General features: G+C 38.4%; 5 protein-coding genes across 8 annotated transcripts; 1 reads left to right on the top strand and 4 right to left on the bottom strand.

Moving 5' to 3' along the window:
• The first annotated feature begins 1,014 nt into the window (after positions 1 to 1,014).
• Positions 1,015 to 4,771, top strand: ift20 (intraflagellar transport 20 homolog (Chlamydomonas)). The gene is made up of 5 exons (XM_051065488.1): positions 1,015 to 1,157; positions 1,967 to 2,104; positions 2,186 to 2,271; positions 2,467 to 2,570; positions 3,928 to 4,771. The coding sequence occupies exons 2-5, from the start codon at positions 1,978 to 1,980 to the stop codon at positions 4,007 to 4,009; spliced, it is 399 nt and encodes a 132-aa protein (XP_050921445.1). The 5' UTR covers positions 1,015 to 1,157; positions 1,967 to 1,977; the 3' UTR covers positions 4,010 to 4,771.
• Positions 4,772 to 5,067: 296 nt separating this feature from the next.
• lyrm9 (LYR motif containing 9) lies at positions 5,068 to 8,107 on the bottom strand. 4 transcript variants are annotated; one of them, XM_018701467.2, is made up of 4 exons: positions 7,976 to 8,107; positions 7,247 to 7,400; positions 5,457 to 5,549; positions 5,068 to 5,318 (listed from the first exon to the last, which is right to left on the bottom strand). In XM_018701467.2, the coding sequence occupies exons 2-4, from the start codon at positions 7,370 to 7,372 to the stop codon at positions 5,253 to 5,255; spliced, it is 285 nt and encodes a 94-aa protein (XP_018556983.1). In that variant the 5' UTR covers positions 7,373 to 7,400; positions 7,976 to 8,107; the 3' UTR covers positions 5,068 to 5,252. The 4 variants fall into 4 exon arrangements, with proteins under 4 accessions (XP_018556983.1, XP_018556966.1, XP_018556990.1 ...); XM_018701450.2 differs by having other exon boundaries at positions 7,247 to 7,403; positions 7,976 to 8,097; XM_018701474.2 differs by having other exon boundaries at positions 5,068 to 5,380; positions 7,247 to 7,403; positions 7,976 to 8,096.
• A 2,716-nt stretch (positions 8,108 to 10,823) lies between these two features.
• LOC108899608 (trace amine-associated receptor 13c-like) lies at positions 10,824 to 11,843 on the bottom strand. Its single transcript, XM_018700148.1, has one exon. It carries the CDS (start codon positions 11,841 to 11,843, stop codon positions 10,824 to 10,826), a length of 1,020 nt encoding a protein of 339 aa, XP_018555664.1.
• A 4,404-nt stretch (positions 11,844 to 16,247) lies between these two features.
• LOC108899614 (trace amine-associated receptor 13c-like) lies at positions 16,248 to 17,276 on the bottom strand. Its single transcript, XM_018700161.1, has one exon. The coding sequence runs from the start codon at positions 17,274 to 17,276 to the stop codon at positions 16,248 to 16,250; it is 1,029 nt and encodes a 342-aa protein (XP_018555677.1).
• A 3,848-nt stretch (positions 17,277 to 21,124) lies between these two features.
• On the bottom strand, positions 21,125 to 22,120 carry LOC108899622 (trace amine-associated receptor 1-like). The gene has a single exon (XM_051065420.1). It carries the CDS (start codon positions 22,118 to 22,120, stop codon positions 21,125 to 21,127), a length of 996 nt encoding a protein of 331 aa, XP_050921377.1.
• Positions 22,121 to 22,783: the final 663 nt, after the last annotated feature.

Below are 22,783 nucleotides of genomic sequence, written 5' to 3'. Positions count from 1 at the left end.
TTTAGATTTGGTGTCAATAAGTTAATTATGACCTAGTATCTCGATAATAGTACAATAGTAATAATAGTAATAGTTCAGTATCTCATAATTCAATTATTTTCCTGGCAAAAATTATCCTCCCCACTCCCAGGGAAACAGAAGCTGACAAGATCCTGAGATACACAAAACTGAAAAACATCAGGTTGTCTGAATCACCTTATAAATCATACGAATTAACAACAAGATTTTTTTTTAAAGTAAGCATAGGGTAGCATAATGGTGTATGCACTTGCACAACTGGAACCATAATTCATGCATGAATGAACTGACTAGGCCCAGAGGCTGCATTTTCAGTCCACTGCAGACTGAATGTCATCTCTGTACTGCAGCTCAAATATTAGACAGCATCTGATCATAGACCAGTTTATCCAGTCATTATATTGTCTATATTACATTGAGGATTTTCATTTCAATTTTAATTTCAAAGGAAACCTAGGGAATCAGAATTGCATCAATCAAATATATTTCTTAAATATCAAACAATAAATAACACTTTAGGAGAGAATAAAACTCACTGAGGCAAAAAGTAATCTCAAAAGTAACAAATTAATAACTATTTTATTTTATTTATTTTTGATAATATCTCTTCTTGTTTACAGTTCATTCTGCTTCTTTCCCATAGATCAGACTTCTGCTCTGACTTTAAGCTCCTCTCTGTACTCGGACTCTTTGCAGTTCTGACACAAACCTCCCGCGTGGGAAGGTTTTTCGAGGGGTGCGTCTCCATTGGCTAGTTTTTGATTGACAGCTCAGTGTGCCTGACGTTGTCCAGTGCGGCAAGCACCCTCGTGGCACTGGACTTTCATTGGCAAATTTTACTGGATTCCTACAAGATTAATTAAAGCCCCCCGACCAAGACTTATGATAGCCATATCTCTGTAGTCGTGTAGGTAATACATCTACGACAGCCTCAGACTTTGTGATCGGTAAAGCCAAACATCATCTCATACATAGTCTATGCGTCAACCCGCACACACACACACACACACACACACCGGCAGCGGCGTCTGGTTTCCTTGGGGAGGAGGAGGAGGAGCTTGTCTGGTTTAGTGTTATTGCTTTGCCACATAGACACGATACAGAGGTATCGGCGTTGACGGTGATAGCAGTTTAAACAGGTAAAATGCACAATTTTCAGTTCCTAATGTCGCCAGATACGACTCGTTATAAATGTACGAGGAACTTAATTAGCCTTAACGTGGGCTGTGTGGTTTTAGGACATTCAATTAGCCGTTGTGAGCAGGCTAGCGACATGTAGCTAACTAGCTGAGTTAATTTAACTATTTTTGGCAAGATAGCTTAAGCTAACATTTACACGGTTAGATAAGGCCACAATAGGAAAAAAGCCTTTAAGCATGTGAACCCCTTATGTGATACTATTTCAGCCTTTGCTGATTAAAGGTAATATTATTTTTTTCAAGTTAAAGTTAAATCGTGTTAACTCATCAATGGTACGCTAATGCAAATATCAGTCAGATCATTTACACTCGAAGAAACGTAACGTTACATCTGTAGGTATTTAACTACCGCTAACATTTAACAGAGAGGTCCAGTGAGTAAAGTTTCATGCTAAACGAGGCACTGGCTCGTCTTGCCATATGGTTGTTTCTCACTGAAGGGCATAGCTCAACGAAATGTTTATTTTGCACCGACAAACGTCCTCTGTTAATGTACGGTCCACAGAGTGTCACTGTGTGATAGCTGGATAGCAAGCTCGTTCTCAGCCGAAGATACCTTATCGAGCTATAAATCCTGTTGATTTCAGTGTAAAGTTATCCAGCTGACAATTCTTATTTGTGATTTTTTTTCTTCTTAGATGACTGTCCATTGCAGAGCCTAAAAGTCAAAACTACATTTCATTTAAATGTGTCAACTGTCTCTGTTCATCCCTTCATTCCATCCCTCATTTCTGTCTCCCTTGTGACAGGGCCAGTGGCCATGGCTAAAGACCCATTAGCAGAGGCCGGCTTTTATTTTGATGAGCTCAACAAGCTAAGGGTACTGGAGCCTGATGTCAGTCAGAAGACCTCAGAGCTTAAGGAGGAGTGTAAAGAATTTGTGGACAGTAAGCATTGAAGATCACCCCCACCCTCCACCAAATATCAACAGACAGTACAGGAGTATGAGTTTGTGTTATGTTTTACAGAAATTGGCCAGTTTCAGAAGATAGTTGGAGGTCTTATTGAGCTGGTTGATGAATTGGCAAAAGAAGCGGAGACAGAAAAGATGAAGGTAAGATTGACATTGTAAGCTTCAGTTAAAACTTCTGTAGTTGTAGTCTTTATATGCAAAAGCTTTGAAGCACCTGGAATGATTGAACTCCTTTTAAACTCACCTTAGTTAGTTTCAGGTATACTATACATTATGTGCCTCCTTTTGCTCATGAGACCAAGACCTTAGTAGTGTTTGTTCTGTGTTCTCCTTTAGGCAATAGGAGCCAGAAATCTGCTGAAGTCTGTGGCGAAACAGAGGGAGGCTCAGCAGCAGCAGCTTCAGGCTCTCATTGCAGAGAAAAAGATGCAACTTGAGAGGTAAACTGTGTGTGGGTCAACTCCATAAGCTAGCTAAAACTGTGCTGGTTTGAGCTGAATAGGTTGTGGGTCTCAGTCCATTTAAGGCTGAATAAATGGGTTGTGCTGCAGGTGAATAAAATACCACTTGAACCACCACTATTTCTCTTGCACAGTCTTAGCCAACAAGTTGTGATGGCTAAGAACATCCCATACAGTGGAGGAATTCAAATCAAATTCGAGTCGTTGTAGGGTCCTGTACCTGAGCTCTCATTGAGAGAGTTAACATCCAGAAAGGATTATTAGTCGGTGTGACGTTGATTTTTAGCAAATCTGTTGTCACAGTAACCAGTATGATCCTAATTAGCTGTAACACCTTAAAGCTACTGAGAGTGCATGAAAACTATTTAGGAAACTAGCAGAGAAGTTGAAGTAGTTAGCCAAAATGGTTTAAATAGTAAGAAAATGGTTAAGTAATATATAAACATCTGAAATGTTCAGCTAAAAGTAATGGATAAAAAAATGAACGTTTGACCTAAAAATAATGGATAAACAGTTGGGATAGATAACTTAAAGTAACAGATAAAGAAGGGATGGGCATAATTAATTGATGATCAATAGTTGATCACTAAGAATTTTGTCGATCACAACGTAGTGCAGTGTGTCATGAAGCAATACAATGATTTTCACAATGTGGCAGTAACCAGCAGGAGGTGCAATTAAAATTTAGCAGAGAAAACTGAGCTGCCTTTGAGCTGTCATAGAAACCAAAGTTAAACATGAAGAGAGCAGGAGAAGTTTGGTGTGGGACCATTTCAAGCAAAGAAACAACAAAGCTCATTGTAAACATTGTAATGCCGTTGATATCTTTTTTTCTGTTGTCTAAAAGACAACACTTGTGTTTGTGACAAGTGTAGCTTTGGTTTGTTAACTTGTTGGGTTTGACTCGGAGCCTCGGGCTCTGCTTCCTTTATGAGGCCACAAATCTTTTTTGTTTTACTTTCTGTTAGGTCAACTTTAAAGGCTTTATTTAAGAGGAAAACACATTTTCTGTAGCAGCCTATTTTCTGCCATATACATTAAAAAAAATTATGATTAATTGATTATCGATTTGTGTGATCACTTATTTTCCAGATGATCGATCAAGGAAATTTCTTCAAATGCCCATTTCTAGTTAAGGTCTTGATTCTGCCACTCAAGGTGGCAGTAACATATAATCCATAAGCTTGACAAATCTGACCTGAACATTCACAATTAAATTATATGAAAAATATCAAAACAATATCTATTTTTATGTAGTGCTCGGGTGTTTTTATATTTTTGTTTTATTGCATGAATTCAGTTATGGTTAGTTTTCTGTTATGTTTTCTTGTTTCAGATATCGTATTGAGTATGAAGCATTGTCCAAAGTGGAGTCTGAGCAGAACGAGTTCATCGACCAGTTCATTCTACAAAAGTAAGGATGTGACTGAGACAGCAGAAAATGTATGACTTCTGCGATCGCATTTCCAGAGTGCCTGTCCTGTTTTCTCTGGGTGATACCCACTTCAGAGAAATCTCACTGCTGCAGCCCCTTTTTCTGAAGCAATTCCAAAGCTCCAACTTCACCAGAAACACCTACACCTCCTCTTTACACCTTACTCCTGCTTGTGTGTGTAAAGTAACATCCAGCTGCTTACTGTAGTTACTCACACTCTGGTCAGCAGGTGTGAGGATTTACAGTGTTGTAAGCTTGAATATACTCAGAACATTAAGTTTTGTTCACACCAAATATCTCAACATCTCAGACCAACATGGAAGAAGATGGAGCTATTTATACAAAGGAATATTATTTATACTATTTATACTGAAGAATTACTCTGTATATCTAGTTTTATTACTTTTTGTATCAATTGAAATACTGCATGTGCATGCATTTGTAAATACATTTTGGTTTTAAATATGAGAAAAAAAACAACATCCTGATTCAATCATCTGTGTTATTTTTATCTTTTATTCCATTCTCGTACAGCCAGTCTGTGGCCACAACACAAGGAGTACAGTCTCATCATGCACCATTATCTTTCATGCATTAATTAATGACAAATAGCTATACTTGAATAAATACTAAATACACAAGAAGAGGTATGTTTTTTTGTGGTAAAATGTTGGAAAAGCAGGGGAGCAAATTTTTACATTGTATTATTATGTATTGTTTCAATAAAAATGACTTGATATCCATATATGTTGACACTGTTCAGTGGTTCACCTGGTCTTGGCAAGTGAGCACAAGTCATGGACATCAAACTAAATGTGAAGTCATTCCAGGCAAAGCTTTTGCAGAGGAGAGAGCAGTTATTAACATGTCTGTTTACATGTGGAACTATACTGTTGATTTTTAACAGACTAATGTTTCAACTTAATTTCCTCAACTACTGCAACTCAAAAATGAAGGTTAGTAACTATGGGCATGAGTATTGTTCACATGTAAAATGAAGCTCTTAAGCATACACTGTAAATAAGACAACTGAGCTGCATATACTGATACGTACTGATAAGTACTTTATTAAAAGATCAAACAGCTCATAGTCAACACATTAAAAAACTATTTACACTTATTAATATTTTATTGAATTGAGCAGTGACATTATATGGCCACTGACTCAATAATTACATTAGATCTATTCTTCAAATGTTGGTCATGGTTGTTCAGCAACATGGTGTTCATACTCTTTGTAGTTGACAAAAACTCAGAAGTACTGTGAGAGCAGAAACACTCCAGAGACAGACCTAGAAACAGTTCATCCACAGCTGTAAACCATGTCTTATGAACCTCACTTCTTCTTGGTATACTGTAAATAAAAAAGCAGTTAACAGTTGCAGAGTGATTATTTGTATATTAATATTAAGAAGGGCTTTTATCCTTACTTTATCAAGAATCCAGTCAGCATCTGCTATTGCTCTTTGGATTATCATTTGTATCCTCTCTGGGTCATCTTCATCTGAGTGACTGTTGTAACCCTGGAAACAAAGGTAAACCAGACAGGTGGATCTTATATGCAGGGTTTATTGTGAAAAGCCTGGCTTGAATGAACCAGGATTCATTTGTTTCGTACAGTTAAGTCAGAGCTGATGGAATCAAAAATTCACATCTGGCTTAAGGGGTTACTCTGAAACACAGATGTGAGACATGAAGCAGTTGTCACATTTATTCACAACAAAGAAATCAGACGTGTTAGGACAAATCTCTGATGCTCACAGCCACACAGCAGCACACAATCAACAAACAGCACTGAGAATAAAACATTAAAACAAAAACAAGAGCTCTGTTTGTTCAGTCTGTAGAAGTGCTCTGCTTATAATCACAGGTTCAAGTCCCATATGTTTGATGTGAATTGATTTTGTAGTGTTGTGAAAATTAAAAGTGGTGAAAATGAATGTAAATGTATACCACATAGCATGGAATTAAACAACCCATAAATATCAAATAGCACCCAAGGTAGCTAAGTAATGTCATAGCAAGAACATAAAATAATTACATTTGCTAGAAAAAAAGCTTTCAGTCAGATGGACTGTGTCACTTTGTTGTTTGTACAAGTGACATCAAAGTCTCTATAATAGCTACTACAAGGCTACAACTGTGGGTCAAATTCTTAAATCTAGTTAAATTACATTTGACAAACACATCTTTTGAACTCATTTCAAGCAGTACACAATAAGCACAGCCATATCAAAATGTAATAAATTATGATGTTTAGTGCAAACTGGCTAATGTTCACAGCAAAGAGGTGAAGAGGACCCTTCAGGGAGGAACTTCAGGTTTCAGTCTGTCAGATTCACTGTAACAATGCTTTAAGCTTGCAGTAGGCTACAGAAAAGAACACGGCTAGCCTACAAGTATAGGTTTCCACGGTAACTTAGGCCATGCTTATACTGGGGTAGCACTTGGCAGAATGGACACTGAAGCAACTGTGCTTGAACTTCCAGGGTTAGGTAAATCACACTCAGCACTTGACCTAATTTTCATATGTGAATGGTGTGTAACTGTTATATGTCATAAATACACCCAGTTTCCAGTTTATTAAGCACAGTAAACTAAACTTGTTGCAATTTAACAACAGTCCCACAATAAACCGTCCCTTTATAAAGACAGAATGTTCAGTTTTTACAGAGGTGTTGTATCAACAATTTTTTCTAATCTTCTTTTAGGTGGATAGATGAGGATATTATGAAGTCTTGACAGATTTCATGGAGACCACTGAAAATAAAATTACAAAACAATTTAGTTGTTAATACTGCAAATATATGATCTGTGACAGCTACCTGAAAATGATCTGTCAATCTCCATTTTACAATGATGACTTAGTTTTGGCTGGGACAGCAGATGGCAGCAGTCACTGCTTGATATCTAAGGTTAGTGTCTGGGAAAATGGCAGAAGTCTCCAAATACATGTCATGGTGTAGGCCAAAACCAATCACTATCAAACAAACAATATCAACCACTGACTGAAACACTGTCTTTAAAAAATATCTGACTGTTAGACTCTAAAGTTGAAAATATATCTAGCATCCCTTGGCATTATCTCATTGTCCACAAATGTTCCTTGTCAATGAGAGGCTCAGTACCTGAAAATATTCAAAATATAACAAAATGTCCAATGCCACTTGAAAAACATTTTGCATTTCAACAGTTGGTGCACATGACCTCAAGTCCTCACCTGTCTTATGGCATGTCGATAGTGTTGCTGCATTGTTGTGGTTGGCAACTGCCTGCAACATCTGAGGAGATACCGATAGAGCTGCACTGGTGTCTGGATCAACTCAGCTCCAACTAAAGGTGGCATTCCTTCCTCCACAGGGGACCAACGATGACTACTGTTAGAGACAATATAAGTTGAATGTTTTTGTGACAATATTTCAATATGACCCCTAGAGATATGAATTCAGTGAGATGTAGTGCCTTTGTATTTACATTCATATACAAAGCAAAGATACTGGGTCGCTTCATGGATGTAACAAGTATAATTCACAATGCTCAATTCAGTTTTAGTGTCAGTTCAGCTGTAATGTCTGCATGGAATTCAAACAACAACCTGGATACTAACTTAAAATAAAACAGAGGTCTGTGGAAAGATATATGTCCATTAATTAGTCTGCTAGGCTACAGGTTTTATATGTATTTATCTGAACCTTCTTGTATAAACCTAAACACTACGAATGTCATCTTAAACGTGTTAGGGTACACATCTGTGGTAGCTTCATTTTACCACATAATAATAACTATGCTGTCCCGAGGTGACCTACTCTAGCTACATAGGCTGTCTCTAGCTAGCTTAACACAACAGGTTTGGCTGGCTAAATTTGGCTGGTGGTTAACAGAGAGCTGTAGCTTCAACGTTACCGCAGCTGTACTGTCACTACCAAACAAACTACGATGTAAAGCTCACCTCAGCTGTGACCTATGGTGATGGCTAACAGTGGGTCACCGGCATCCTAAAGTCCTGTTTCACAACAGACTTCTTCTTCTACGGTCTCCTCTTCTTTTCGTTTGATTGGCGGTTGGTAAACAAGCTTGCAGACGCATTACTGCCACCCACCGGACTGGATTGTAGATCAGAAGAGTACATTATCAAACTCCACTCTACACGGATGTGTTACAAATACAATGACTGTAATACTACTACTACTACTAATAATAATAATAATAATAATAATAATAATAATAATAATAATACTTTGCACATTAATAGTTTATATATGGTATTGTTACACACCTCAGTCAGATTCAACTTTAAAATCAGGAGTCCCCAGACTACCACAACACCCACTGCCACACACCAAAAAGAATGTTTCTGAAAATCTTCAATTATTGTGATTTCCAGATTTTATTATGTTTAACTGTTCAGTTATGTTTAATGTAAATTGTATTTCTCGCTATGAAAATCTAGATACTGTTTCCACACTACCAGGAATAACATTCTGATAGAGAAATATTAAATCATTTATTAATTAATTCATTGTAATTTGTGTAAAACTAGTTTATGTTGTGTTATGTAATGTACAGTATAATAATTTAAAGGGGCCATTCTGTCCATATATTTAGTGATACTGTGGCCGTGATGGTCAAAACACAACAAGATTTCAGATTATGGAAATGGGGGGACAACACCTCATGTTTGTGATTGGCAAAGTGAGGATGCTGTCAAAAATAATCCCATGATTCATTTTTATTCATCAATTAACCTCATGTGAAGTACAGTAAACAGAAAAAACCTAAATTGCTCACAATATATATATATATTCTCTCTATGACCACTCCAGGGTCTAGAACCAACCGACCGTGAGTATATCCACTGGATAAACCCTGAATTGACTGAGATTCTGTCCAGTTACAAACAAGAGGTGTTGTCTCTCAATTTCCATAATCTGAAATCTTGTTGTGTTTTGTGAATTATTGTTTTATTTTCTGGGCAGCATGGTGGTGCAAATGGTTAGCACTACTGCCTCAGAGCAAGAAGGTTCTGGGTTTTCTATGTGGAGTTTGTATGTTCTCCCTGTGTCTGTGTGGGTTCTCTCTGGTTCTCCAGCTTCCTCCCACAGTCCAAAGACATGCAGGTTAATTGGTGACTCTAAAGTGCCTGTAGGTGTGAATGGTTGTTTGTCTATATATGTTGGTCCTGCAACTGGACTGGTGATCTGTCCAGGGTGTACCCTGCCTCTCATCCAATGTTAGCTGATAGCACTTCTATCAGCTAACATTAGCCAATACAATTAAAAGCTAAATCATATACAATAAGATAAGATGAGATATACTTTATTTATCCCACTTATGGGAAATGTAATAACAATAACTAAACAGACCAAATGAAATCTAAAAATGAACACAGGTGTGAGGAAGCATCATGAACAGGATACAGACAGAGGTGCAGACAGATGAAAGGACCTGTGGAGGAAACAGCAGGAAATTTTGAGTCTCTGTGAAAGGCAACACTGGAATTCACATCCTTTGCTCAAGTAAAAATATCACAACAACACTGTAAAATATTTAATTACAGGTAAAAGTTTATTGAATAAATCTACCTCATTGTTTTTTGTGATTTATGTGAACATTTAGCTCAAATTACTGCTGTACCTTAGTAAAGCTGATGATTAAGGCCTTGTCAGTTTGTTTAATCTGACCACTGGCTAAAGAGAGCTGTTAGTGTGGCTGGAAGAGTTGTCATCATGTGAGAATATAACAGTGTGACAACATGTATATTCCATAATGTTTTAAATAGTATAGGTAGATAATGTATAAAATGTATGTTTATTAATTGAGTGTGGTTTTCAGTAATCATTCCAACTGTGTCATTTGTGTGTTTTCATTTGTGAGTTTTCTTGTCCATCATTGCTCCTTCAAACTCATTAGAATTCTTGTTTTTCATCTGCCAGCTAATACAACTATTAATGCACTTTTTAGAATTCATATATACTGTTTATGTGGTTAATATGAACAACAAGTGCGTGATTTTGTTCTTTTTGAATAAATGCTGAATCCATCATGTTATGAATGGGATGGTTTCATTTTTTCATGTTGTGAGGGTACTGTGTCAGACACTATATCTTTTTATCTATTTATTATCATACATTAGCAAAGTAGCTTTTCTTTGGAGGAGAGTGTGTCCTCTGTTTCAGCTAGTCACCCTTACTTAGGTTAGGAAACATCTGGAGCACTTTGGAATAATTTGGGAGTTGAAATTTTACCAACGCATGAAACTTACTCCTAACTGTGAGAATATTGTATAATGCCAATGTACTTAATAGCAAACATTTGCTCTGAGCAGCTTTATATATACCAGCCATGGTTTTGTGTTAATTGATGGTAGGTTGTTGTGAATGACTTTACAGATCCAACTCTTTAGCTGGCATATTTCTTAGGCTGACATGGCGAGTATTTACTTAAATGTGCATGGCAACCACTACTGCAGTGTCTGTGTCATCTGAAAATGACGGGACAGATAAAGCAGTCACTACTAATTTGTTAGGACAAAAAACCCTCTTACAAGACTGAGCTACTATACTGTGTTCTGAACTTACTTTAAATTAAGTCTAACTTAGACAAAGACAAATTTAAGTAAGGTGACAGTAAAATAAAGAATAGTGTTGAACAAAATGTGTCATTACCATTGTAAGACAAGAAAGAAATTACAACCACAAAAGAAAGACATTTTTAGTATTAATGCAAATGCATGCTCAAAAATGTCTTATTTGAAAATGTTAAATACATAAAAAATAAACATTTTTAGATAAGCTCTGTCATTTAAGAGATATATGCATGTTTGAGGAATTTGAGCTAAATATTTTCAGTGTAACAATACAATAAAAACAGTTTTTGAAGCATGGATAAAACAATGCATAAATAACTGGGTTTAGTGTTGAGTTGAAGTAACCCAACCAAACAAATGCTTCAAAGATTGCAGCAGGTGTGATAAAGCCAGTGTAGGCATCAGTTATAGAAGTTATAAAAAAGGGCATCCAACAAAAGATGAATGCACCGAGCACAATACCCAGAGTCTTTGCAGCTTTGTGCTCAGACTGTTTAATCAACCCACCTCTCCCTCTGTCATTTGAACTGTTGTTCATATCTCCGATCTTTCTTACATGCTCTTTAGCCACAATAAATATTTGAGTGTACAGACAAACCATTACAGTGCAGGGAAAGAAAAAACAGATAATACTGTCCAAAACCCCCCAGAGCTGATTAAAGAGAAGGTTACAACTGCCAAGGCAGTATATTGATGCTATATAATCCTCTAACCCTGCTATGTTGGCCTTTGAGTAGAGTAGTCCATAGGAGTAGAGAGCAGCCAGTGCCCAGCTCACACATACCATAAAACAAGCCACTGATATTGAGATTTTCCTAGAATAATGTAGAGGATTACATATTGCCTGGTGTCGGTCTACAGCAATACAAATTAGATGGAAGATAGAAAGAGTGGTGAAAAACACATCAAAACTAGAGTGCAGCAGACAGAAGGCATCACCATAGAACCAGCAGCCATGAACAGTCCGAATGGCACTGAAGGGCATTACAACAACACCCACTAGTAGATCAACCAGAGCAAGAGATAAAACAAGCACATTGGTAGGATTCTGCAACTGAGTAAAATGAGCTATTGACACAATGACAACAAAGTTCCCTAAAATGGTAACCAGCATGCCTAAAGCAAACAACAAATAGAGGGCAACTTTGGTCCCCACACTGAACTGTGCCATAACACAAGAAGCATTTGAGTCTGGAAAACAGTACTGCTCTGGAGACAGACCACCAGTCATCATAAACCCAAAGGCATATACCACAAACACAGAGATAACTCAACAGAACCCGAAGAGAGAGGTCCATGAGAAAAGTGAGGGAAACACCCTGAAATCTCTGTCTTGTAACAACCTACAAATCACCTGATTCAATGTTCCATCCAATCAAAAGCCTGCTACTGAAATGCATGTAAAACAGCCCAAGAGACATTATTGTGTTGTAATATTGGCAATATGCTGGAAATAAGTTTGAGTAGTATGTTAGAGTGGCATTATGAATTTTTCATTCTGATGTTTTGGAATAATGTACTTATAGAAGTATACAAATAAATAAACAAATAATATCAGTCACTGCATAGTTGAAGCACACTTTGCTCTAAATGTATGAAAATGTGTGGATAAATGGATAGAAAAATAATTCTCAAATCCAACAACATAAGAACACTCAAAAAGGTGGGTAAGAAATATAAACAATTACTAGAATTTTGATCAGAAATTCAACTCAAACTAAAAATTCTAACCATAATCTACAGTGCAGCATGTAGAAGTGTCCTACACTGCAGTTTGGATGCAGGTCCCCTGCAGGGTTACCACTATAAGCATGCAGCATTCTCCAGCTCTGCTCCCACCTCATAAAATCCAACATGCTAACATGATGTTCTCTTTTCTGCCACCAGGAGTCACAAAATAGCACCCTTATCACTGGTGGTTCACACAGTACCACAAGTTATGGAAATATTCAACATAATGTAAAGTTAAGAGGATAAGTTCTCTGTGAACACTCCTTTTAGATGTCTAAAAAAAACCTTTTTCTATCTAGGCTATCTCTTACTTGCTCCGCAGAGTCAACAACATAAACATTGATTTCTTAAAAAAAAAAAAACAATCTGACCAATTAGCCCTAGATTAGTAGTTGTCTTTGCTGAATCCTTTAAAACTGGTTCTCTCCCCTCATCACTAAACCAAGCACCTTTCATCTTTTTTCATTCAAAAAGGATAATAATCCCTGGGACTGTTCCTTCTACATGCAAAATTCCTTATTAATTTCTGATCTTAAAATCTTTACAAAGGTTTTGACACATAGAGCCCATCCTCCCTAAAATCCTTATCAGTCAAAACAATCGGCAAGGGTGTGGAGCAGTGGTACTGAATATAAAGTTTCATTGTATGCTGATGACTTACTTTTACACCTCTTTAAGCTTGCCTCTTCCCTAGCAGCCACTATGATATAATTGGAATTTTTTAGTCAGTTACATGGTTTCAAACTTAGTTTTTAAACCTTGGTGCCTGTGTACCTAGGGAGGTTAAAAACCTGTTTGGGTCCAATGTTCCCCCTAATTTTTCATGTGTCTGAGCATACACACAAACTCCCTGAGACTCCCTTGGACCACTGTGAGCAGCATCAGACGTGCACACTGTTGCACACTGTAATTTTATGCGCTACATAGTTTTGCTGTGCGCGGAGAAAGTGGGAGCAGTGCGCGACTGTGCAGGCGCAGCTTAGAGGATCATTGTTTGGGTCAAACTCCTATGTTATATTGGTCCAAGAAAAACAGTGTCTTGCCAAATGGTCACCACTCACCCTATCTCTCACTGGGCCTCTAAAGGCTTTTGCCACATTTTATTTTTTCAGTGTCTCCCAAAATCCCCATATCCCAATCTGATCAAGCATCTGTTGGAGCTGCCTGCTGTTGTGTAGGTCCTCCTCATGCCACCAAAACAGTTCTGACTTGTTGGGGCATATGGGACCCCTGGGGGTGTCCTGCAGTGTGTGGCACCCTGGCATGACATTGGCAGCAGATCCTTTGGATCCCGTGGGGTGTGAGATGGGGCCTCCGTGGATCTGGCTTACTCTGGCGCATCCCTCAGATCAGACTGGGATCTGGGGAGTTCAGTGACCAGGTCAGTGCCTTGGGCTCTTTGCCGAGTTCCTCAAGCCATTGCTGGTTTTTGTAGTGTGATAGCATATTGTCCTGCTGGAGGAGGCCCCTGCCATTAAAGAATGCTGTTGCCATAGAGGGGTATGCTTGGTCTACAACAATGTTTAGGTGGGTGGTATGTGTCAAAGTAACATCAACATGGATGCCAGGACCCAAGGTTTCCCAGCAAAACATTGTATAATATAGTATAATGAGATAATCAATGTTATTCACTTGGTTTTAATATTGTGGGTTATCAGTATATACTGTATGGTTAAAAAGAAGGAATTTGAAAGTTTTTAAAACAGGATCTTGAGTTATGCATGCTCCTGGGTGAGGTTATGGTTAAAAGTAATGACAGATTTTTCAGTTTTTTGCTTTAGTTCCAAATTCAAACTGTTGTTGACTGACTTAAAGGAACATATCTGTTGTTAAGTATGATATTGTGTGTTTTACTTTTAAGTAAGTTTATGATGGCATTGGTAGGCATCCAAGAGGCCAGATAGTCCAGTGTCTTCACTTCATTTTGTAGTTTCTGTTTTCTTGTTGAGTCCTTTTTATACGCACAGTATGATATTATTCTATCGCACATGAGTGTTCTTGCAGTTCCCCAGTAAGTGCGTGATATAACTGGTGTTTCTATAAGGGATTTCAATGTTGTAAAGCAATATTGAAAGGCTGTCTGGGTGGAGGATGGGAATGCTGTTCAGTCAATAAAGTAATAGTAAAACAAGCAAGATCAGAAAAAATAATACTATGAATGGCAGAGTCAGCTGCACTGTGTGTTAGTTACTGTGGTAGAGGATGATGATGAGCGATCTTTCTATGGATCCAGTTCTATGTTGAAATTCCCACCCAGAATTATGTGTTAGTTGGGGAAGTTACAGTTCTCAAAATAGTAATAAAGAAAATGAAGGGGAATCTATACAGACACAGTAGATGTTTACAAATTTTTGTTAATTTTTAACAATACTACTATGTAATGACCATCAGGGTAACACAGTGCTGAGTTGTGAAAAAAGTGGATGATCTTATGGAATGAAAAGGACACACCTCATGAGCCCCTGAGATTCTGCCTTTGTATGATAAAAGCAAAAAAAAAAGCAAATATCTTTTGGTTAATCCCTCTTTTGTTTCATGGTGTTATTTTAAGTGACAGTACCACAGAACTGATGGTGTGGTCAGCAATTCTGAGTTACACATTGAGCAGTGTTGATACACACAGCGTTTTAAACATGAAAACATTTATACTGTATAATACTGAACAGTCCACCTGGGTTGGTTGGTCTCACACAGTGTTTCCCAGTGTCTCAGTAATGATTTCACCCTCAGAGGACCTTTGCTTTCTCTCTCATTTAAGATTGACTACTTTGGAGATAGTGAGTCAAATATGTCCAATTTATTACTTGGATATTTAACTTTGTCTCCAGTAGCAATATTATGTTCAGTATCAGGTCTAGAGATTGAAATTTGAGAGAAATTGTTTCTTTTTGCAGCCAGTGGATGATTTTCCTCTGCAGACAAAACTGTCCTTGAGAGTGCTGTTGTGGGGTCTAGTTGAGCCAGAAACCTCCTCTATCTGTGTTACCTGTATTTGGAAAATTTCAAAATGACCCAAGGATGTCACAGCTGTTGACAGATGGATCAGATGTGGTTCTGGTTGTGACTGAATCCAGAGACAGTGTTTGTACAGAGTCTGTGTATGTACTAATCCAGTCTGTTTGATGTAGTTGTTATAGACCAGTACACAGTGTATTAGTGACAACTTCAGTTTTTGACCTCAGTCTCTGCCTCACACTATAAAGGTAATCTTGGAGGATTTTGTATTTTTTAAAATATTCCAAAAAATTACACACATGCAAACGAAGGAGTAACAAGAGTTAATGAAACCACTGTTCTAAAATAACACCAAGAATTACAAATTCTAAATATTAATGAGTCAGGTCTCTGAGCAAGTTTCTGGGCTCCCACAGAATTTTAAAATATTGTTACTTGTTTAGAAATCACCAAAAGGTTTGAGACTAAAATACATCTCTAATCTTGTGCTGTAAAATCAAGCGTACAGACCACTGAGGTAGTTTGGGTCCCGTCTGCTGTTCAAAGTATTTGATGCAAACATGGAAACAGGATACAGATGATCTGGAAACCATGAGGAACTAACTTCCACAAGATACAGTGCATTTAGAGAATATTCAGACCCATTCAATTTTCACATTTTGTTAAATTGCAGCCTCATGGTAAATTTAAAAAAAAATCCCTCATCAATCTACAATCAATACCACATAATGACAAAAACAAAACATTTAGATTTTTTTTGCATATTTATTGAAAGGGAAAAACTGAAATACCACACTGACATCAGGTATTCATATACCCTTTGCTATGACTACTAATACTACAGAGATCACTGGCAGTAAAAAAAAAGAAAAAAAATGTTTAGAAAAACTGAAACACTCATCTCCATGACTTAAACCTGCTGTTAATGTAAACATACTCAACAATACTGTCATGAATGTGTTCGTATATTCACCTTTATGGTTGAAGAATTGGGGTTAAATATTTTCAGACTGACAATGAGATAAAAGCACTTCTTAAACCAAGGATAAAAAAACGCATAAATAACTGGGTTTAGTGTTGAGTTGAAGTAACCCAACCAAACAAATGCTTCAAAGATTGCAGCAGGTGTGATAAAGCCAGTGTAGGCATCAGTTATAGAAGTTATAAAAAAGGGCATCCAACAAAAGATGAATGCACCGAGCACAATACCCAGAGTCTTTGCAGCTTTGTGCTCAGACTGTTTAATCAACCCACCTCTCCCTCTGTCATTTGAACTGTTGTTCATATCTCCGATCTTTCTTACATGCTCTTTAGCCACAATAAATATTTGAGTGTACAGACAAACCATTACAGTGCAGGGAAAGAAAAAGGCAGTAATACTGTCCAAAACCCCCCAGAGCTGATTAAAGAGAAGGTTACAACTGCCAAGGCAGTATATTGATGCTATATAATCCTCTAGCCCTGCTATGTTGGCCTTTGAGTAGAGTAGTCCATAGGAGTAGAGAGCAGCCAGTGCCCAGCTCACACATACCATAAAACAAGCCACTGATATTGTGATTTTCCTAGAATAATGTAGAGGATTACATATTGCCTGGTGTCGGTCTACAGCAATACAAATTAGATGGAAGATAGATACAGAGGTAAGAAACATATCAAAACTAGAGTGCAGCAGACAGAAGGCATCACCATAGAACCAGCAGCCATGAACAGTCCGAATGGCACTGAAGGGCATTACAACAACACCCACAAGAAGGTCTGCAAGAGCAAGAGATAAAACAAGCACATTGGTAGGATTCTGCAACTGAGTAAAATGAGCTATTGACACAATGACAACAGAGTTCCCTAAAATGGTAACCAGCATGCCTAAAGCAAACAACAAATAGAGGGCAACTTTGGTCCCCACACTGAACTGTGCCATAACACAAGAAGCATTTGAGTCTGGAAAACAGTACTGCTCTGGAGACAGACCACCAGTCATCATAAACCCAAAGGCATATACCACAAACACAATGGGGAAAAACAGAGGTCTGTGCTAAGGGGAGACACATACTGGAGAGCTCAGTCTTTTAGCAAAAGATACAGCTTGGGCACCACCTACAACTATGACACACTGTACTATCCAATCAGAAGGTCTTAGTCACCCAAACACAATATTTAGTACTTAATTTAAGTATTTACATTAAGTATTTCAAACTTTGAGGGGGGAAAAACTCCTCTGGTGAAATCACTTGAAATAGAGTAGGCAAAAGAATTACCATGGAGCAAGATTTGTAGGTGAATGTCAACATTTTTCTGAGTCCAAAATTGGGATGGGCATTTTAGTTACTTTTTGAAGTTGATTAATCAAGACAATTTCGATTAGTTGAATAGTCATGACATCATAATTAACACGTTCCCTCCACTCCAGTCACCGTCCATGTAATGGTAACAGTGAAAGAATCCAATGTGTGAGCTGTCCATGCATCAGTTGTTATTGCTACTTTCTTGGCTTCCATCAGATTCTTTTTCGGAGCTGTAGCTGCATTTCGTCAGAAGTCATTTAAGTCACCAAAGCTATTTGTTATTTGTTCCTGTCATTAGCTGCCACATAGTAGAGTGTTTAGGTGCAATAAACCAAGTGCCAGCTGTCAGCTGGATGGCCAAACACTAAAACATTTTCACTCGACTATTTTCTTAATGTTTCAAGTCACCGTCACTTTTTATATTGTTATAACTATAATCTTAAACCAGATTATAGATTATAGATTAAGTTTTTGTCATCAGACATCTGGATCTTCAGTTACCAAAGAAACAAACTGAGCAAAAAGCCCCTCTCAAATCCCCGTGTCTGCGTTGCAGAGAAACATTGATTTTTTAAATATGAAACTGCTTTGAGGCCTCTGTAGATAATTCAGCTCCCAGTAAGAACCTCCTGAATGATGAACACTGAAGGAATCCTAACCTAAAAACAAGAGTATGTAGAAACAACATGAGATAACATTAGCGGTGCTCAGTTATCAGCATGCAGGCCGTTATTAAGAAGATTTTGAACGTGGAACTACAAAAACCACAACACATAACTCCTGTGAAGACCATTAAGCAACACCCCCCTCACCCTTCCAGCATAATACTGTAATTTGCGTATTTTTATTGCTGACATCTGTTGCAGTCTTTTACCTGCACCATACAGAGCGAGCAGAGAAGAAACACTGGGCAGAAACAGAACCATAAACATTAGTTCCGCGTCTTTCCTCCCAGCCTTTGGAACCTTTAAGAGTCAGCTTAAAACTTTCCTCTTTGATAAAGCTTATAGTTAGGGTTGGCTCAGGCTTGAACCATCCCTACTAACTCAATAGCTCCCCTTTCCTGTAGTATTGTGCTCTTCCGTCTCTCTCTCCTCTTCTGTCTCTTTCTGCAGGTATTTCTGCCTCTGGAGCTGTAGAGTCTGATCTGTGATGACAAGTCTCCTGCTGCTCCTACAACTCCACTCAACACCTGCTGCTAGAATTAGAAATTACTTATACTACTATTAGTTGTATTGCTGTGTTAGCAGTTAATACTTTAATTATCACTACTATCATTACTACTGCTGTATTACTGGCATCACCTTACATTTCTTACATTGAACCCATGTTATGCTCTGGCGGGGAAGGAGCCTGAGCTGGTGCGAGAGGTAGATATAGTTGGGCTCACCTCTACACACAGCATGGGCTCTGGAACCAAAATCCTGGAGAGGGACTGGACTCTCTTGCCCAAGGTGAGAGGCGCTGGGTGATAGTGGGGATACTCACAAGCCCCCGACTGAGCACCGCAGTGCTGGAGTTTTCCCCTGTGAACTAGAGGGTCACCTCTCTGTGACTGAAAATTGCGAGTAAGGCTCTAGCTGTTGTGTGTGCGTATGCAGCAAACAGTAGGTTGGAGTATCCAGGGTGATGTCCCTGCCTGCCGGCTGGGGATTCCATTCTTACCCCCTGCCCCCTTAACCCGGTCAAGGCAGATGGCCACCCACCCTGAGTCCGGTTCTGCTCGAGGTTTCTGCCTCTTAAGAGGAAGTTTTTCCTCTCCACTGTCACCTAGTGCTGCTCATGGTGGGAACTGTTGGGTCTCCCTCTGTAAATACCTATTTTAAAGAGTACGGTCTAGACCTGCTCTATGTGAAAAGTGCCTTGAAATGACTTTTGTTGTGATATGGCACTATATAAATAAAATTAAACTGAATTGAATTGAATTGAATTTGGACTGTTTCTTTTACCAGTGCTTGCTGAGAGTCTGGGTGAACCAAGCATCATTGGAAAATTCAATCAAATAATCAATTCATTCCTTATGGCATATGGTACAGAAGTCTGAGTCAGCCACATCTGCCTGCAACACAAGACTGCTTAAAACATAACCTACCCCATGTCAGGTGTAAGCTGTGAATGGGCTGACAAAGCAGATTCAATCAGAGTTTAGGAATGTTCTTCCATAGAGTTGCCCTGGATTACCAGGGTATTTCGCATTCAGGCTGCACATGCAATAGCACTGAAGGAGCACAAAATCAAATTGTCACACTTAGCATACTGCTTCCCAAGGCATCTAGGGTTGGCACTAGAATGGTGCACGACACTATTGCTTTTTCCGCTGGTGGCTTGTCCCCTGATCCAGTGTCTATGGCATAACATGCATTAAACAAATGTCTACAGCCTGCAACAAACTGAGGTTTGTAGTTTTCCATAATGTGCCATAATATGCCCTCCCAGACACCCCTAAAAGGGGCTGGATCAGATATTAGGGACTGCAAGCCAAGTATACTTGCTCCACTAAGCACCATAGTAATGAGTGAAATGCCTGGCCACTGCAGATTTCTCAACTATCTCTGCAGTATCTGAAGGGGGATCCATCTAGTGGCTTCAACCTGAAATTAAAAAAAAAATAGCAGCAGCCAGACCCTTGTGCCTTTCAACAATGGAGTCAGAGCAGGACATTGACTGTTGTGCCAGTTCTGAATTGATACTTATGATAGCCAGGCTACTTAATATTGACAAGTGGAGGTATGTCTTAATAAGTTTTTAATAAGCTCTTGCTTGTGTCATGTTCAAAATGTCTTTTAGACAACATCTCTTCTCCTGCAGTAGAGCCCTGCTCTGAGCTTGGTCAGATTTTGATGGTCAGTCATTGCCACAATGCGTGCGATATTGTAGATGACAGACCTTAGACCTCCTTTGTCTCCTCTTGGTTCCTCTCCTTTCATCCATCCATCCATTTTCTATATCACTTATCTATTAAGGGTTGCGGGGGGGTTGGAGCCTATCCCAGCTGACATCAGGCGAGAAGTTTCTTGTACTTGCTACCCTGTACAGATCACCAGTCCATCGCAGGGGCCAACATATACAGACAAACAACCATTCACACTCACATTCACATCTATGGGCAATTTAGAGTCATCAATTAATCTAACCTGCATGTCTTTGGACTGTGGGAAGAAACTGGAGTACCCAGAGAACATACAAACCCCACACAGAAAAGCCAGTGTGAATCTGAGTTTGTACCTGCCCTCCTGTTAATCATTTTAACTTTCATGACTGCTACTTTATTTCATTTTGGGTATCTGTTTAGAGTGAAAAAATGGTGATTCTGTGGGTTAAAACATGTGGAGGGACTGATTCTGGTTGGGCTAGTCCCCTCTCAGCTCTGCTACTTCTGCTTTGTAAAAGGTGATGTCATTGAGCTGGGATGCAAAGGCACCAAGGGCCCTGAATAGTGGTCTCCACTGAACCTTTAGCTGATCAGTAAGTGCAAATAGCTTGTTTTCAACAATTTTGTCTGTAAAATGAATATCCACTTCTCAGACTTTTGCTTTGCATCCATTTATTCACTGAAAAGTGTTGTCTCTGACATGTTAGATTTAAAGATGTTACCTGAAGTGAATAATCGAAATGCCTTTCTGAACCAGCTATAAAAAAATGCATATATTAAAGGGTTTGCAGTAGAATTCAAGTAGCCCACCCAGACAAATGTTTCAAAGACTGCTGGTGGAGTTGAGTAATTGATAAAAGGATCAATGATGTTACAGACAAAAAAAGGAGTCCAAAAAGAAAGAAATGCCCCCATTATGATAGCAAGTGTTTTAGTGGCTTTAGTCTGACTTGGGTTTGATACTTTTGCTGAGCTTATATGACTTATATTCTTTATGCTGCGTAACTGTCGCTGTGCCACTAAGAAAATCTTCAGGTAAACACCAAGCATTATTATTCCTGGAATGTAAAAAGAAAGTACTGATGAGACTGTGCTTGACAGTCCACTCTGAAACAAGACACATCCTCCCTCACATGCAACGTGATTGTAGTAGAACTCCTCAATCCCCCAAATATTTAACTTCAGAAAAATCATTCCAAAGCCTGTGAGAGCTGAAATACTCCAACTGAGCAGGATCATGATCAACACAACGTTAACAGTTATTTTTCTTCTGTATAGTAGAGGTTGGCAAACAGCATAGTGCCGGTCAAGTGATATGAATGACAGATTTAGAATTGATGCTGTACACAGCATGACATCAGAACTCAAGTAGACTTTACAGAAGATGTCACCAAAATACCAGCAAGTCTCTACACACTGAATCATACTGGGGAACATGACTAACAATCCTAAAAGAAGGTCAGACACAGCCAGAGAGGCAATGAGGTAATTGGTTGGAGTGTGGAGTTGCTTGAAATAGGCAATTGAGACAGTGACCAAAAGGTTTCCACATACTGTTAGAATGACTGTGACCCCTAGGATCATGTAGAGGGCAATGCGTATGGGCAAGGGATAGATGGTCCTCAGACATGAAGCATTACTGGACTCATAGCAGAGCACTGACTCCATCTGTCTTGGGGGAGACGAGAATGATAAATTCAGGGATGAAATGAAATGTCCAAGAAACTTTTTACAGTTTAGGTCAGTATTTTTTTAACTTAAGATAAACTCTATACCAAGATGGGAATTATTCCAAAATTACTTTGTTAATTTGGTGTGCTCAGTTATCTCAAATTGTTTTGGATTATTACCAATCATTAACACTCATTTCCAGCACAATATAGCAAAATACTAGAGCAAAACATCTTTGACATTTGTAAAATTGTTGTTATGAAGGCAGCATGGAGAAGGTTGAGGATGACAACACACTTTTGTCAAGGTTTGAGGAAAACCTCGACATTTATTTGCAATGTTCATAAAATAACATGATGAGAGAAACATGATTAACTTGTTGTGATAGTTAATGAAATAAGTCTCTAGTTGTAAGTTGTAGTTGTAATGTGGGGTTAGTAACTATGCTAAGATAGCTAAGGTAGTTTATTCCTTGACCTCAGAACACTTTCCAATAAATATAGATACATATAGTGTAGATACTGTGATTCAGTGATAAGGCACTGGAATAGACCTGCTGTGAACCATTAACACAGAAAAAAATGCAAACTCATGCAGAATGCCACCAAGGCAGAACAGGGTGAAATCTTGTTAAAAATAAAAAGCTGTTGCACTGCTGCT

The sequence above is a fragment of the Lates calcarifer genome, linkage group LG21, assembly GCF_001640805.2.
Source record: "Lates calcarifer isolate ASB-BC8 linkage group LG21, TLL_Latcal_v3, whole genome shotgun sequence".
Lineage (NCBI taxonomy): Eukaryota > Metazoa > Chordata > Actinopteri > Centropomidae > Lates > Lates calcarifer.
This window is presented reverse-complemented; position numbering and strand designations above follow the sequence as displayed.